General features: G+C 36.4%; 1 protein-coding gene across 1 annotated transcript in view; it reads right to left on the reverse strand.

Moving 5' to 3' along the window:
* Positions 1 to 16778, reverse strand: part of ARHGAP20 (Rho GTPase activating protein 20) — a 161855-nt gene that overhangs the window by 55129 nt on the left and 89948 nt on the right. The window contains 3 exon segments of the mRNA XM_020989804.2: positions 2945 to 3022; positions 11374 to 11458; positions 12409 to 12450. Coding sequence (XP_020845463.1) covers positions 2945 to 3022; positions 11374 to 11458; positions 12409 to 12450 — 205 coding nt within the window.

A 16778-nucleotide genomic window follows, 5' to 3' on the forward strand; every position in this document is an offset into this window, starting at 1 on the left:
TTCCTAAAGCACAATTTTGAATATCACATCCCCCTACTAAAAAGTTTTCAGCAGCCCCTTATTACCTGGGATAATATCTGAGATTGTCAGCTTGGCATTTAAAGTCCTCCAGAATCAGGCTTCCACCTGTTCAGTTCAACTCTCCATGACCCCATTTGGGGTTTTCTTGGCCAAGATACTAGAGTGGTTTGCCATTTCCTTCTCCAGCTCATTTTATAGATGAGGAAACTGAGGCAAGCAGGGTTGAGTGACTTGCCCAAGGTCACACAGACATTAACTTCAGACCAGATTTGAAGACAAGAAAATGAGTCTTCCTGACTCTAAACCCAGCACTCTATTGACTATAGCTGCCCCTCATTTTTACAGATAAGGACACTGAGGTCCAAAGTTACACAGTGGAGAGTGACAAAGGTGAGATCCGGACCCAAGTCCTCTGACCCTAAATTATACTGCACTGTAAAAATTTGGTTAAAAATGTCAAGATAGCTTTTATATGCTAGGACTTAAAGCCAAAAGGCAGACAACTGAACTTTTTCTCTTTATGTGTGTGCATTGGCATGCCTGGGGTCTCACAGCTGATCAGTGCTGAGTGCTGTCCCAGGGAGTGTTCAAAGTTAATCAATATCTCTGGAAAATATAAGGGGACCTAAGATATAATTTAAAATAAAAGGGAACCATCTCCTTCAGCCTTCAACATTTCAGTGATCTCAGGTTAGTAAAAACAGATCAAACTTGACACCCCTTCCCCTACAGCCCATGAAAGATTCCTTAAATGCATCCCTACAAGAAGCAGTCTTTTATTTTACTCTGTACTGGCTATGATTGTCTTTAAGCAACCCCCAAGATGTTCAAGATATCTAAGAAGGGATGTTACAGGGAATAACAAGCTATAGAATATTCCTAAGGGGAAAGGAAGAAGTCTATTTCCCTTGTAGGTTTTGCAGAAATGTTTCTTAGCATTAAGCCCAAAGCAGTAGTAATCAGCAGAGCAGTCATCTGGTGTCATCATGGGAACAGCTGGGTTGAATAGCCATCCCTGAAGGAGCTCCTGCTCTTAAGAACATCCCATTTTTTCTTTGGTTCAAGATCTGTGCCCATCACTGAAAAGCCAATGTGGGCTCTGACCACTTAATGTTGGAGTCTGGGCTCACAACAACCACTGTGATCAGAGAGTGGCTGAGTGATGGTGACTCATGAGGCAGAGCACCAGGACAATGTAAAGAGCTTGAGCCTGTCAACCACCAGAATGGCAAATGTTTCACGGTGTTTCCCCAGAGTCCAGGCCAAAGGAAGGACGGCAAGGCTGAGCTGTCCGTACAGCACCGACTGGTCTGGCTGTGCTTAGTGGTGTGTCCAAAGGTTTCTTCTGGGATAGGCTGGCTTCTGAGGGAACAGTCAAATACGTGGACTGTTTTCTAAAACTCCTTTTATAGAACTTGCTTATATTCTCTCTTGTTTATGCCTTCGTTTTTGCTGGGCCAGTTCATCCAAGTGGCAAAGGCAGCTACACTGGACACTGGATAGTGTTGGGGCTGGAATCAGGAGGACCTGAGTTCAAATCCAACCTTAGATACTTAATTGCTGTGTGACCCTGGGCAGGCAGTTTAACCTCTGTCTGCCTTGGTTTCCTCAACTGCAAAATGGGTGTAATATCTCTGAGGGTTGTTGTGAGGATCAAATGAGGTAATACTTGTAAAGCCCAGTGCCTGACAGGCACTAAATGCTATATAAATGCTTATTCTGTCCCCCTTCCCCACCTTGCAAATGGTCACTCTATTGCCCAACCGTACGCTGTGATAAAGTTTTGGGATGCTTTTTTGATACAAAGCTGGTGAGTACTGGTCTGTGTCAGGAAAGGACTGAGCATTCCAGAAACATATCTGGAATTGTGAAAGTCAGGAGAAAGCTCCCTGTTTTTCTGAAGCTGAAAAAAGCACAATCCCCTAAGGAAGAAGTCTCTGTGGGAGGAAACAAAGAAATCTGGAGGGAAATGCTGTCTTGATTGAACTCTCACAGAAGATCCAGATGGCAGTAGGCCAGAAGGGGAGGCGTGGGGTGGATTGTAAGAGAAAGAATGGCCTGCCCACATTGCCAGAGATGTCACATTTTTCACACTTCCCTGGATACAAACTCTCAAAACACCTGACCTAACAAACTCAAGGCATACTTTAAAATGTCAGGATGCTAAAACAAATTTATTAGACATAGGTTGTTCCAACTTGAGGCAAAAAATAAATTCCACTACTATGAACATGTACACAGTAAAATGTTTACTGGCTAGAGTAAAGGATTCAGAATGTAAAAATAATCTGAATTCTATGTGAAACAGTCCTCTTCATTTACTATTCCATTTAAATTTCCCAGTCTGGAAAATGGGCATGAAAGCAAGATTCATGGGACCTAAGTATACTGGAACAATATTGAGACTCTCAAATTAGACAATGTTATATTACAAAATATGAAATATATAGAATAAGGAAGGCATAATTTTATTAGCAAGCCCTAGTTTTAATTCAGTTCCATTAGACTACAATTTATATTTAAATATTCATTAGAATCCCCTAACTGCTCATGTGACTTTGGACAAGTCAGTTAACTGCTTAATTTCTTCACCTCTAAATTGGGGAGGGTTGTTGGGTAAGATGACCTCTGACTTCTGAGGTCTCTGACAACTCTAAATCTCTGATCTTTTTGTAACACTAATATCAGTGACTAAATCAATACTCAAGTTATAGAATAATCCTGATATTTCAGCTTTTTTTTAGTTTTCTGTTTTAAAGAGTAATTTGACCTGAATTTGCACCAAATAATGAGCTGCTTGATAATGAGGTTGTGCTCTGGGTAGATTTAGAGATCCTACACAGACAGGCATCAGAATGACACTTAACAATGAGAAAACCCCATCAGAATGACACTTAACCATGAGAAAACCTAAGTAACTTACATTTATCCCTAGCATTGACAGGGCCGTGGTGATGACATTATTCACTGTATCAGAATTCGTGATTGTTATTGTTTTGGACTGCAGAAGAGAAAGAAAAATAACAAAAAAGACCATGCGGATGAAGGATTTTAAAGAAGATAAACCAATTATAGTCAGCATTTGTTCATTCCACATTTTCAGGGCGAAACTTGTTTTCGAAGTCACTGACATCATTATAAACAGAGTATATGACAAAAATACTTTGACATTACTTTTCACCAAGTAAAGCCCAAACCAGATTAAAATGTAATTGGGAAATATTTAACAAAATGAATAAAAATACAATAGAACATAGGTAAAGTTAATATGTGTTTTCTAAGTCAATTTGCAGCCAGCAGGGAGGCTTATATAATGGCCCCTATTTCTATTTGAGTTTGACACCACCCACACAGGTGAAAACATTTATCTCCCCTAAAACAGAGAAGGTGTGAAACGCAGACAGAGTAGTTTGAGAGAGAAATTATGGCTGCCTCCTCAAGGCAGTCACATGAAAAAGAAATTTAGGCAGCAAGAAAGAGCTCAGGGAGCTGTGCTAAGGTTGAGAAAAGCTAGACAGCTTTTCATTTCCCTCCTGAGTGAGCTGAGCTTTCATGGCACAGCTATATTGTTTTCTTTCATGAGGTAAGAATCTCAGGAAGGAATCTAACCACATCCAAATTTAAGTATGAAGCACACATTTCAAAGCCCAGCACAAATTCAAACAAACAAACAAAAAACCAACCCTACCCTTGCCAATTAATCACATCATCCACTGGCATGCATGATTAAGAACTGGCTATGTAAGACTTGTTTTGTGTCTTAGCAATACCAAGCTTGTTCACATTTAAAACTGAGGACCGGGGAAAAAGTAAAGAAAACTCAATACTAACAGATGTCGTCTAGCAATCAGAGGACAAAACATTTGGAAAGGGAAGCTCTACTTCTGGCCTTGTCATAGACTTAGTATGACCTTGGCAAAGGGAGTTATTTCTTTACTTCAATTCAGCATAATTCTGCCAAAAATACGGGAAAAGGATTAGAAACCAAAGGGGTTAGAAAAGATGGGACATATGGACAAGGTTCTCTGGATTCTAGAAGACACTATTAAAGTGGAATAGTATTTATTGTGAGAGGCAACATGAGACAGGATGGAAGGCCAGTCTTCAAGCCAGTGAGAGCAGGGTTCAAATCTTACCCGCTGGTGATAGGTATGTGACTGTAGGTAAGTAATTTCTGAGTGGCCCAGGCCAGTCAGTGGAGGGAACTTGACTGAGTTGTCTACACCGATGAAATCACAGGACTAAGTCTTTCCGTCCCAGATTATGGTACTACTGTTGTTGTGTCGTTTCAGTCATGTCTCACTCTTCGTGACCCCATTTGGATTTTTCTTGGCAAAGACACTGGCATGGTTTACCATTTCCTTCTCCAGCTCATTTTACAGATGAGAAAACTGAGGCAAACAGGGTTAAGTGATTTGCCAAGGGTCACATAGCTAGTAAGTGTCTGAGGCCACATTTGAACTCAAGAAGATGAGTCTTTCTGACTCCAGACCCAGCACTTTATCCACCATGCCACCTAATTGCCCTTGGTACTATACCAAGAAAGAAATAGCATTGGTCTTAAAGTTAAAAAGACTTGAGTTGAAATCTGGTCTCAGACACTTATTACCTGAACAGGTAAGTAAGTCACTTAATCTCTGGCTGCTTCAATTACTTCATCTCTAAAATGGGAATAATTAGAACATCTAACTCTCAGAGTTGTCATGAGGATAAAATATTTGTTTCGCAAATCTCAAAGTGTTATGTAATTATTATGAAGTGTTATATAAATATTATTGTTATAATTATCATGGAGGTTTGCTATGACACTGCCTGACAAAATCAGTCATTAGCACTTCATCTCTTATATCCCATGGAAGACAAAGTTTAAACAACATAAGGTATTTAAATGGGAAGATTAAGTTAGAGTATGCTTTAAAAACATAAATGAATTGTTAGGGGGAAAAAGATCATTTGGAAACACTGGTCTGTGAGTCTACAATTTAACCATTTGACTACCAGATATTTAGTGGATAAGGGGCTGAACGTAGTAAACAAGGAAAACCTGAGTTCAAGTCCTGCTTCTGATACTTCTAGCTCTGCTTTTAAGGTCCCTTTCATAATCTACGATTTTTTTTAATACTGTAGGTTTTTGTAAGTTGTAGGTATATTATTTGCTCTAAATATTTTTGTCCTCTGAATAGGTGTAATTGTTTTGTGAATAAAGGTACTTTTTAAAAAACCCTTTTATCACATAATTGTCTTAAGATTTAGAGCTAGAAGTGGTCTTAAAAGATCACTAAGGCTTGAACCATCTTAACATTTTCTGTGTCATAGACCCCTTCTCAGAATGATGTTTTCAAATGCATAAAGTAAAATAACAGGGATTAGAAAGGAAAACAATTACACTGAAATGCAATCATAAAAAATGACTTTCCCAAGATCATATAAGTATGTAGAAAATGAACAGTCTGAAAAAGGAAACATGCGGCAGCTAGGTGGTGCAGTGGATAGAGCACCAGCCCTGGAATAAGAAGTATCTAAGCTCAGATCTGACCTCAGCCACTTACTTAGCTATGTAACCCTGGAGAAGTCACTTAAACACACTGTTAATTCCGTCAATTTTTAAAAATTCTTGATGCGGTTTTCCATTTTGTCACAACTTCAACTGAACTGATTACTGGGATGGTCATAATTCAGGGGACCCACAGCCAAGATGGTTAAGACTGAAGGTCTTGCTAATGCATTCCTCTTGGTGTCAATCAATACCTGTTTCTCCCATTCACACCCATAGTTCTGTTTTGGGGGTGACCAATCTCAGAAACATGCCTTTCAGAAGCCCATTGACAGCAGCCTCAGAGATAGCCAAGGAGAGCCAAATTTAGTTAATTTTTTTTAACATTTTTATTTAAACTTTTGAGTTCCAAATTCTAACCTTTTCTCTCTCTCTCCCCTCCTCCTTCCCTGAGATGGTGATCAATCAGATGTAAGTTCTACACATGTAATTATGTAAAACATTTCCATATTAGTCATTTTGTACAAGACTCAAATAAAATTTTAAAAAATGCAAAAAAGTGAAAAATAGCATGCTTCAGTTTGTATTCAAACAGTATCAGTTCTTTCTCTGGAAGTGGATAGTATGCTTCATCATTAGTCCTTTGGGATTGTCCTGAGAATAGCCCCAAGTCAGAGTTTTTCATTGAATAATATTGCTGTTAGTGTATACAAGGTTTTCTTGGTTCTGTTCACTTGACTTTGCATCAGTTTATGTAAGTCTTTCCTGGTTTTTCTGAAATCATCCTGCTTGTCATTTCTTATAACACAATAATATTCCATCACAATCACACAATACAGCTTCTTTATCCATTTCCCAATTGATGGGCATCCCTTTGATTTCCAATTCTTAGCTACCACAAAAGGAGCTGTTATGAAAATTTTTGTGTACGTGGTCCTTTTCCTTTTTTTTTGGATGTCTCTGAGATACAGACATAGGTATGTTATTGCTGAATCAAAGGATATGCAGTTTTATAGCCATTTGGGCATAGTTCCAAATTGCTGTCCAGAATGGTTGGATCAATTCAGAACTCCACCAATGGTGCATTAGTGTCCAAATTTTCCCACATCCCCCCCACTATCCATCACTTTCCTTTTTTGTCATGTTAGCCAACCTGATAGGTATAAGGTCATATGTCAGAGTTGCTTTAATTTACATTTCTCTAATCAATAGTGATTTAGAGCATTTTTTTCATATGACTATAGATAGCTTTGATTTGAAAACTGCCTGCTCATATTATCTGACCATTTATCAATTGGGGGATGACTTTTTATTTTTATAAATTTGCCTCAGTTCTCTACATATTTGAGAAATGAGGCCTTTATCAGAGATACTTGTTGCAAATTTTTTTCCTCAGTTTGCGGCTTTCCTTATAATTTTGGTTACATTGGTTTGGTTTATGCAAAAACTTTAACATTTTATAATTTTAATAATTTATATAATAATTTAATACATGAAAATTATAAAATTAAAAATTATCTTTCATATTTTGCAATTCTCTCTATATTTTCTTTGATCCTAAATTCTTCCTTACCCACAAATCTGACAGATAAACCACTCCAAGCTTTCTAAATTTGCTTATGGTATCACTCTTTGTGTAAATCATGTAGTATTTTTACCTTATCTTGGCAGACAGTGAAATGTTGGTCTATACCTAGTTTCAGCCATACCATTTTTCAGTTTTCCCAGCAGTTTCTGTTAAATAATGAGTTTTTCTTCCAAAAGCTTGTATCTTTGGGTTTATCTACTATAATATAATTTGTACCTAATCTATTCCAATGATCCACCACTCTGTTTCTCAGCCAGTACCAGATTGTTTTGATAATTACTGCTTTATAATACAGTTTGAGATCTGGTATGGCCAGACCACCTCTTTTTTCTTGTGTGTCATAAAAGGAATTTGGTAAGACTCCTTCTTTGCCTATTTTTCCAAATAGTTTACATAGTATTGGGATTAATTGTGCTTTAAATGTTTGGTAGAATTTTCTTGTGAATCCATCTGGTCCTGGGGACTTTTTCTTAGGAAGTTCACTGACGGCTTGTTCAATTTGTTTTTCTATGACTGGGTTATTTAAGTATTCTATTTCCTTTTCTGTTACTCTGGGTAATTTATGTTTTTTTTTTTTAGATATTCAGTCATTTCATTTAGATTGTCCAATTAAATGGCATATAATTTGGCAAAATAGCTCCTTGCAGTTGTCTTAATTTCCTTTTCACTGGTAGTGAATCCAACCCTTTCATTTTTGATACTAGTAATTGATTTTCTCCTTTCCTTTTTTAAATCCAATTACCTAATGGTTTTTCTATTTTACTGTTTTTTTTCTTAAAACCAGCTTCTAGTTTTATTTATTAGTTCAATGGTTTTCTTACTTTCAATTTTATTAATCTCTCCTTGATTGTCAGGATTTCCAATTTGGTGTTTAATTGGATATTAATTTGTTCTTTTTCTGGTTTTGTTAGTTGCATGCCCAATTCACCAATCTATTTTTTCCCTCTATTTTACCAGTGAAAGTAATTAGACACATAACTTTCTCCCTAAGTACCACTGTGGCTGCATTCCATAGATTCTGCTATGTAGTAGCATTGCTGTCATTTTCTTTAATGAAATTATTGATTGTGTAGGTGCCATGTACTGCTGAGAAAAAGGTATATTCCTTTCCATTCCCATTCAGTTTTCTTCAGAGATCTATCATATCTAACTTTTCCAGAATTTTATTTACCTCTTCAATTTCTCTCTTGCTTATTTTTTTGGAGGTTAGTTTTATCTAGTTCTGAGAGGAGAAAGTTGAGGTCCCACACTAGTACAACTTTATTATCTATTTCCTCCTGTAACATATTCAAGTTCTCCTTCAGAAATTTAGATGCTGTTATCATTTGGTACATTTATGTTTAGTATTGGTGTGACTTCATTGTCTGTGGTACTTTTCAGCAAGATATAGTTTCCTTCCTTATCTGTTTTAATTAGATCTCTTTTTTGCTTTTGTTTCATCTGAGATCATGATTGCTGCCCCTGCTTTCTTTGCTTTAGCTGAAGCATAATAAATTCTGTTCCAGCCCCTTACCTTTACCCTCTCTGTATCTCTCTGCTTCAAATATGTTTCTAGTAAACATCACATCATAGGATTCTGGTTTTTAATCCATTCTTGCTATCCATTTCCATTTTATGGGTGTGTTCATCCCATTAACATTTATAGTTATGATAATTAACTGTGAATTTTCTTCTATATTATTTTTACCTTTACTATCCCCCTTCTCTCTTACTCTCCCAACCTTTTCCCTCCTCACAAGTGTTTTACTTCTGATCACCATCTTCCCCAATCTATCTTCTCTTTTATCAGTCCCTCCTTCCCTTTCTATTATCCTGTCCCTTTTTATTTCCTTGTAGGGCAAGATACTACCAATGAAGTGTGTACAGTATTCCCTCTTTAAGTCAATTTTGATGACAGTAAGGTCTAAACTTTGCCCACCCTCCCATCTGTTCCACCATTATTATAGCTCTTTCATGCCTCTTTTATGTGGCATAATTTACCCTATTCAATCTCCCTCTCCTTTCAATGCAATTTTCTTTCTCATTCCTTTATTTTGTTTTTCTTGGTATCATCCCATCGAAGTCACCTTATATCCACACCTTCTGTCTACACATATTCCTTCTAACTACTCTTAAAGTAATAAAGTTATTAAGAATTATAAATATTATCCTGCAACACAGAAATATAAACAGTTTGACCTCATTTAATTTCTTATGTTTTCTCTTGTTTCTTTTTTACATTTTTATGTTTTCCTTGGGTCTTATATTTGGAGGTCAAATTTTTTATTCAGCTTTGGTCTTTTAATTAGAAATACTTGAAAGTCCTCTGTTTTGTTAAATATCCACTTTTTCCCCTGAAAGATTATATTCAATTTGGCTGGGTAAATGATTCTTGGTTGTAATACTTACTCCTTTGCTTTCTGGTATATCATATTCAAAGCCCTCCAGTTTTTTAATGTGGAAGTTACTAAATCCTGTGTAAATCTGATTGTAGCTCCATGATATTTGAATTGTTTCTTTTTGGCTGCTTGCAACACTTTCTTCTTGATCTGTGAGCTCTGGAATGTGGCTATGATGTTCCTGGGAGTTTTGATTTTGAGATCTCTTTCAAGCTGTGATCAGTGGATTCTTCCAATTTCTATTTTGCCCCTGGTTCTAATATCTCAGGGCAGTTTTCTTTGATAATTTCTTGAAATATGCTGTCTGGGCCTTTTTTAAAATCATGGCTTTTAGGTAGTCCAATAATTCTTATATTACCCCTCCTGAATCTATTTTCTAGGTCAGTTGTTTTTCCAATGAGAAATTTCACATTTTCTTCTATTTTTTTTTCACTTTTTTGATTTTATTTTATCACATCTTGACATTTCATAGAGTCACTAGTTTCCGCTTGCTTGATTCTAATTTTTAAGGGATTATTTCCTTCAGTGAACTTCCATTTGGCCAATTCTATTTTTTAGGGAGATATTTTCCCTGGTAAGTTTTTATATATCTTTTCCCATGCTATGGACTCTTTTTTCATGATTTTCTTGCATTAGTCTCATCTATTTCCAATTTTTCTTCTACTTCTCTAATTTGCTTTATGCAATCTTTTTTAAGCTCTTCCAGGAATTCTTTTTGGGCCTAAGACCAAATTAAATTTTTTTTTGAGACTTCACATATAGCCATTTTGACATTACTGTCCTCTTCTAAGGTTATGCTTTGATCCTCCCTATCTCACACACACACACACACACACACACACACACACACAAACACACACTCTTTTAAAAGAAAGAACCAAGTGATCTTCCACAAAAACTTTTAAAGTAACCAATTTTCACTGCAACTAAAGCAAAGGAGGAAGACAAGAGAGGAATATGCCACAGGAGATCACTGAGTTCCCATACCATTAAAACAATCAAGCATTTCTTTGAAGCAGTGGCATCTGGCACTCAGGAATAGGTCAGAATATTTGCGAAACTTTTGCTTTGGGCTAGAACATGACTGTTTTGCACTATACATTTTTTTTCACATAAAAACAGCACTGTTCCCAGTGATCTAGATCTGCTGTAGCCTATGAGAGACCACCGTGTCATTTTTAAAATTTCAGAAAATGAAGTTTTTTTATCTTTGCCCATTGATAACATCTTTGCCATCACACCACAATTCTAGAACACTGAATTACACACAATGATGGAGACTTGAAACTCTCCTAGTTTGGCCAATATAAGAGAAAAGTATCCTTTGGTGGGGGAGGGGAGAAGGAGGATGGAAATATGCTGCTGTCTTAAAAATCAAGCTTGTGTAGTCCACTCATGGGGGGTGTGGTTTGGGAGGGGGGTTGCTATTCTTCCACTCCATAGAATGAAGTCTGATCTTTTTACAAACTGAAATGCCTCTGTTTAAGAAATGACAGTTCAGAAAATGGAGATTGTTTATTATTAAGAGGAAATACCTCTTTAGGGAAATGACTTTCTTTAGTCAGTGCAACAATATGACCCTGCAGCTGCTTCTCAAAGAGGCCGGTGAAGCATTCAGGCCAGAGGGAGGAAGAGAGGAGGAGAGAGACATATGATAAGTATTTCCTTGGATATTCTGAAATATACTCGCTAAAGATGTCAAAGATTGGAATTAACATGAATTTCTCACTACTCCGCATGCCCCTGAATGTAAAATTTGCATCTTACATACATAGAGAGAGGTTTCTACTCACATAGTAGTTTTTGAATATCTTCTCCCTTCTTCTCCCAACCCCTAATGTTTCTTGTGTTCTTTCATATCCTATGACTTAGAATTAAATTGATTGACTTACATAAGCACAATTACCAATATCCTTTGGAAAGATTTTAAGAGGAATGCTCTTTGGATGGTTTTTCTCCTTCTCTATGTCAATATATCTAATCAAATGCAAACACAAATATACACAGCAGTAAATCAAATGGATTTGGGTAATGGTGTATTTTTAATTAAACTATTTACTTTTTCACATTTATAGAAACATTAATGTTATTAAGAAGACAAATCAATCATAAGGCCAAAGAGAAAATGGGAAATCTGAAGGCATAAACACAGACCAGGGAAAAATGAACAAATGGGCAATCTTGATCAAGAGAAGGCATGGTTGTGATCAAGTGAAACCTATAGTCCTGAAGCCTGAAAAACACATCTTAGGGAATCAGTTCTGATTTATGTTCTGTGTTTCCCACTCTCCCAGACTTCTGTGATATTCTCTATTCCCACTTGCATCCCCTTGGATATTGGTAAGTAAGAAGGAATGCCATAATTTACATTTTTGTATTCTGTAACTCTCCAGCAGAATAATTCTTAGGCATCACTTTCTGGAGAGAACAGGCATGTCTATGACAACAACTATGTTAAAGTAAGTAAGGGAACAAAAATAGACTGTAAGCTCCTTGAGAGTAGGGATAAGAGTGATTTAACTTGATTTGGAAGTAAAAAAGTAGAGTGCCAGGTTTTTGTGGAAAATCATTAAATTTTGCTTCAGGATAATAATGAATCTTAATAATGAGAATATAGCAGACATTTCAACTCATTAGTGGGCAACAAGGGGAAAGAGATCTTAGGCAATTGTTTCTCTCTAAAAAGTCCACATTCTCCCAAGAAAGCTTATGTATGTATGTATGTAAACTGAGGCCCTAAATTAACTGTACATTATTATCCTTCATCTATAATGTAGATAATAGCTTCCTACAGTCATCATCTAACCATTTCCACCAAAGAAAAATATACTGGTTTAAGGTATTCTTTGGGGGGGAAATTTTTATTCTATTATTACCAGTTACAAAAAATGAAACTTCTGATCAAAATCAAGATATTGTTAAAATACCTCTGGAGAAGAGAAAGCCACTTTTCCTTTTGTTCTGGAGAGCTGTAGTCAAAGAAAATGGGATAAATCAAAAGAAATTAATAATTTTTTTAAAATGGAAACAAAAGTCAAATGAAATCAAATGTTCCTTTTTACATATCTATAATCCCCAATCTATTGAAAACACTACCAAGTCAGTAAATTCTGACACACAAGTGAATATAAATAAGCTAAAATATCACTGACTCCAGTGTCAAAGAGAGGAATTCCTATTTAGGGAGTCCCCAATGGGTAAAGTTGCCTTATAAAAATATCCCAGATTAGATCACGTAAATTTGATCATTTATTTGAATCAAGCCATGATTTTATCATTGATAGTAAGAAAGTCCTTCTGCACATGGTATATGGTTGCAAAGTCTTTTAACACCAATTTGGCCAATCAGATACCCCAAAGGGCAATGGAAAGATATGTGGGGGAAAGTAGGCTATAGCATGCTACCAACTCATGGATAGAAAGAAGCAAAAATGTCATCAAATATGAAAAATATAACTAGAAAAAGAGGTGGGTCAGTTACGTAGCAAGAGTGAGAATTAACAGATGGACAGCCTAAGTATTGCACCAATAACCAAGAAATGTTCAGTGACTTATAGGAAGACTTCATGGGCAAGAGTCCTGTAGAATAGGAAAGTATGCATGAGTAATGATCTACACTGTTAGAATAACCATGTCAATAAAATCCCCTGAAATGTTTTAAGTATACAGTGATGGACAGTGATCCTGAGCTAAACCTTCTTCAGCTGAATTCTTGTTCTGGAGGAAAGAATTAAAATTCAGTGCCTGCAAATCTAATTTTGCATTATATAGCATGTCCCACAAGTCTGAATGCAGTTTTAAATTTTAGGCTTACAAATGAACCAAGACTTTTAGGACACCCTTTATAACATGAAATATGAAAAAAATGCTTTGAAAACCTCTAAAGCCCCATACATATGTGAGGTATGATTATCATTAATCTGGTATTTTGACAAATTTAGAGCCCCTCATCCAGCATTCAAGACAGACCCATCTTTTACTGGCTTCTGTTCCACAGTGAATGGTATTATAGGGAGATTCTGGCATACTAACAGATTTTAAATTTGTATGAAAATCTTTGCATAGAAAACTCAAACAGTAATTGGGGGAAAAAATCCAGTTATCTTTTTTGTTGTTTAATGTTGACAACTCCAATTGTACTAATTAATCCCCTGCGGTTCACTCTTAGAATCTTTAAAACTCTGAGTCCATTTACTCTCACAGTCTTCTCATTGTGCACACTTGCAGCTAAATTACTGCTTACTAAATATCTATCTTAGGCATTCCTATGTTGAGGACACAGGTGAAGATGAAAGAATCTGATAAATGTTGAGCCTTTCATGGTTATGCCAATGTTTCATTGGTACTTTCAATCAGATGTTCATGTTTACAGAGAAATCACTTAGAGGAACTGGAAACTCTTCTCATTGTTTTCATCTTCCAGGAAAAAGCTTTTAATAAATACTTATAATTTGTATCAGTGTTGCTTAGCAAGTTTTCTTCTAAATAATCTCCTTGGATTGACTGTCATAAAGCTTTCTATCTTTTGTAACCTTCATATATATACTTTTCTTCTTCCATAATTCCTTACAGTCTTGGAATGAATGCAGCCTTTAGGTCAAGTCTTAGTATTCATTAGACAAGACCTCAGTCAAAAAGTTAAGTCAGATTCACAAATTTCTTTACTTGAAAAGAAATCCCAATGTACCTTTACTCAATTAATATTATTCATTTTATACAATTTTTTAAAAATTTGTCATTACTCATTTATATTCCCTGACACCCAGTCAATGAATGCTTTGACCTATTGGGTCAAGAGCAAAGCCCTGGTGCAACCCCATAACCTTGAAATGGATGACAGAATTTCCCAGAAGCCCTAGCTGGGAGATCATCCACGATTTTCCACTGTTCATGTCAATGTTCCCCTCCTTTCACTGTGAAAGAGAATCCAGTTCAGATTTCATTGTCTTGCCAGCACTGTATAAAACAAGAGGCTTCCTCAACCTTTTTCTCCCTAGTGAAAATAATTGTATGGAATTATTAAAGACACCATAGATTTATGCAGCTAATTCTTCACTTTAAGCTTTTTTTGCAATCACTTTCACCTTAAGAGAAATAATAACATTATTTTTTTCCAAATAAACTTTGAAAAATAGTTGATTTCATTGATTTAATTAATTTCCTGATTTATTAGTTGGAATTTTTGTCAGAAGGGCCTCAGAGGTTAGCAGATCCCACACAGATGGTTTTTGGGAGGGCATACCGAATACTCTTTGGTGGTTTGGCACAGCTTTGGGCAGTTAGGGTCAAAGTGGTAGTTAAATGAGCAGTAAACAGTCAAGGGAAATGCTGTCAGCGAGGAGGCAAGTTAATTAACAGACAAGTTCTTAACAGCTGATCATTTTTCAAGATCTAAATTCTGAATTGGAGGAGAGAGGGATTTCTGAAACACTAAGTGGGTTAACAAGAAATGCAGGAAATAGACTTCCCATTATACAGAATGTCATTGTCTAAGTGTGATTAGTACCAGAAGAGGCTTCTAAAAGTGAATTTACTTACAATGGGGACTAAATATTGGGGAAAAAGTTCCACTGGGACTTCATATTGAAAAATGAAACCAACAATTATGAAAATAAGTTGTTTTTTGTTTTTTTTAAACAAAATGTGGGTTATAATTAAGCCTCTTCACTAATAATCAGAATGAATCAAATGCTGACTTTATGGGGGCATAATTTTTCCAATAAAATTTTAAGACAGCAGTATACAACCATTTTACATTTGACTTTTACATTACAGTCATATAGAAAGTTCCTGTTGCAAATATTCCATTTCTTCATCAATTTCCCCAAGGCCTCCCTTAATACTTTGACATTCAAATCATTCTCTTTAAGAACAGCCCAGCACCATCAGCTACTTAATACTGACTGATGAAGATGAGACAGAGCTAGTGTAAAGGTGGAGGGATATTTGAATGGAAACTCATCTTTTCTGGGAGGATTCAGATAACTAGGACTTCTTGTACTTAACGTGGCCTCAAAGAACTAGGACAAATCATTAGGAGATGAGGGGAGGAAGCTTACAGTTGAATCTAGGGAAGAGCTTCTTAAAAATTAGAACTGTTCAATAATAGAAATGGAGTGCCTTGTGAAATAGTGAGTTCCCCATCAATGAAAGTATTCAAATAGAGGCTGGATAATCACTTGGTCAGAGATGTTACAGATGGAATTCCTATCTATCCCCACTACAACTTATGACTCAGTCCTGAGGCATAATTCTCTACCCTTCTGCACAACAGTCACAACTCTGGTTTTCTGTGACAAGGGCTGGAGATACCACATCAGACCATTTAACCACCTAGTCTAACCATCTGGTGCCCTACTGCTATTCTATGGCATAAGTGAAATGGCAGGGTTTTGTAATTTTAACAACACATTTATTGCTTTGAGCCATTCTGATATGTCTTCATAGCAGTATTTGAGTATTACTTTATAGTAATATTAATCACCTGACCACTATCATTGTTCAGTCATTTGAGTTGTGTTTGATTCTTTGGACCCCATTTAGCGTTTTCTTGGCAAAGATATCAGAGTGGTTTGTCATTTCTCCTCCAGCTCATTTTATAGATGAAGAACAAGGGTTGCCCAGGGTCACACAGCTAATGTGTCTGAGGCCCAATTTGAATTCACATAGATGTGTCTTACAGAATCCAGGCCTGGCACTCTATCCACCGTGCCACTTAACTGTCCATCTGACCATTACAAATGTTTTAATGATTCTATGACTTCATCAATGAGGGCATACTATCCACAGGATAGGAGCACAGCTCATTGACCTCTTGTCCTCATAGACATTCTGCACTGAAGAAGAACCAAATGTGATGCAGGGACTGATTCTAGGTATCTCGTTATCACATGGGGGTACCAATGCAGCACGCAGATTGCCCATCAGTTAGCCTTACTCTCACTTCATGACCAACATCCATCCTCCTTTTGGGTCACACATCTCTTATGTTTATTTTTTATGTTTTCCCCAATTCCATTGGTAATAAGTTACAACTTACTCATTCCCACCACGTATCCCTCTATTAAATCGCTCTGTGTGGTCCACCCCTGAAGGACCATTATTCATGACCTCACCAAAAGTAAAGTCTACACTTGTGGGAACCTATATATAACAAGGTTGACTGAGAAATGCTATTTTGTCAGTTCTTCAAACACATTAATGAAAAAACTCATATGGGAAAATATAAGCCCTTATCAGTGTCTTCAGGAACCTCAAAGAGTTTAATTGATATGGACTCAGGTTGAAACCATAATCT

The sequence above is a fragment of the Phascolarctos cinereus genome, unplaced genomic scaffold (assembly GCF_003287225.1).
Source record: "Phascolarctos cinereus isolate Bilbo 61053 unplaced genomic scaffold, phaCin_HiC Scaffold_726;HRSCAF=1367, whole genome shotgun sequence".
Taxonomy (NCBI): Eukaryota; Metazoa; Chordata; class Mammalia; order Diprotodontia; family Phascolarctidae; genus Phascolarctos; species Phascolarctos cinereus.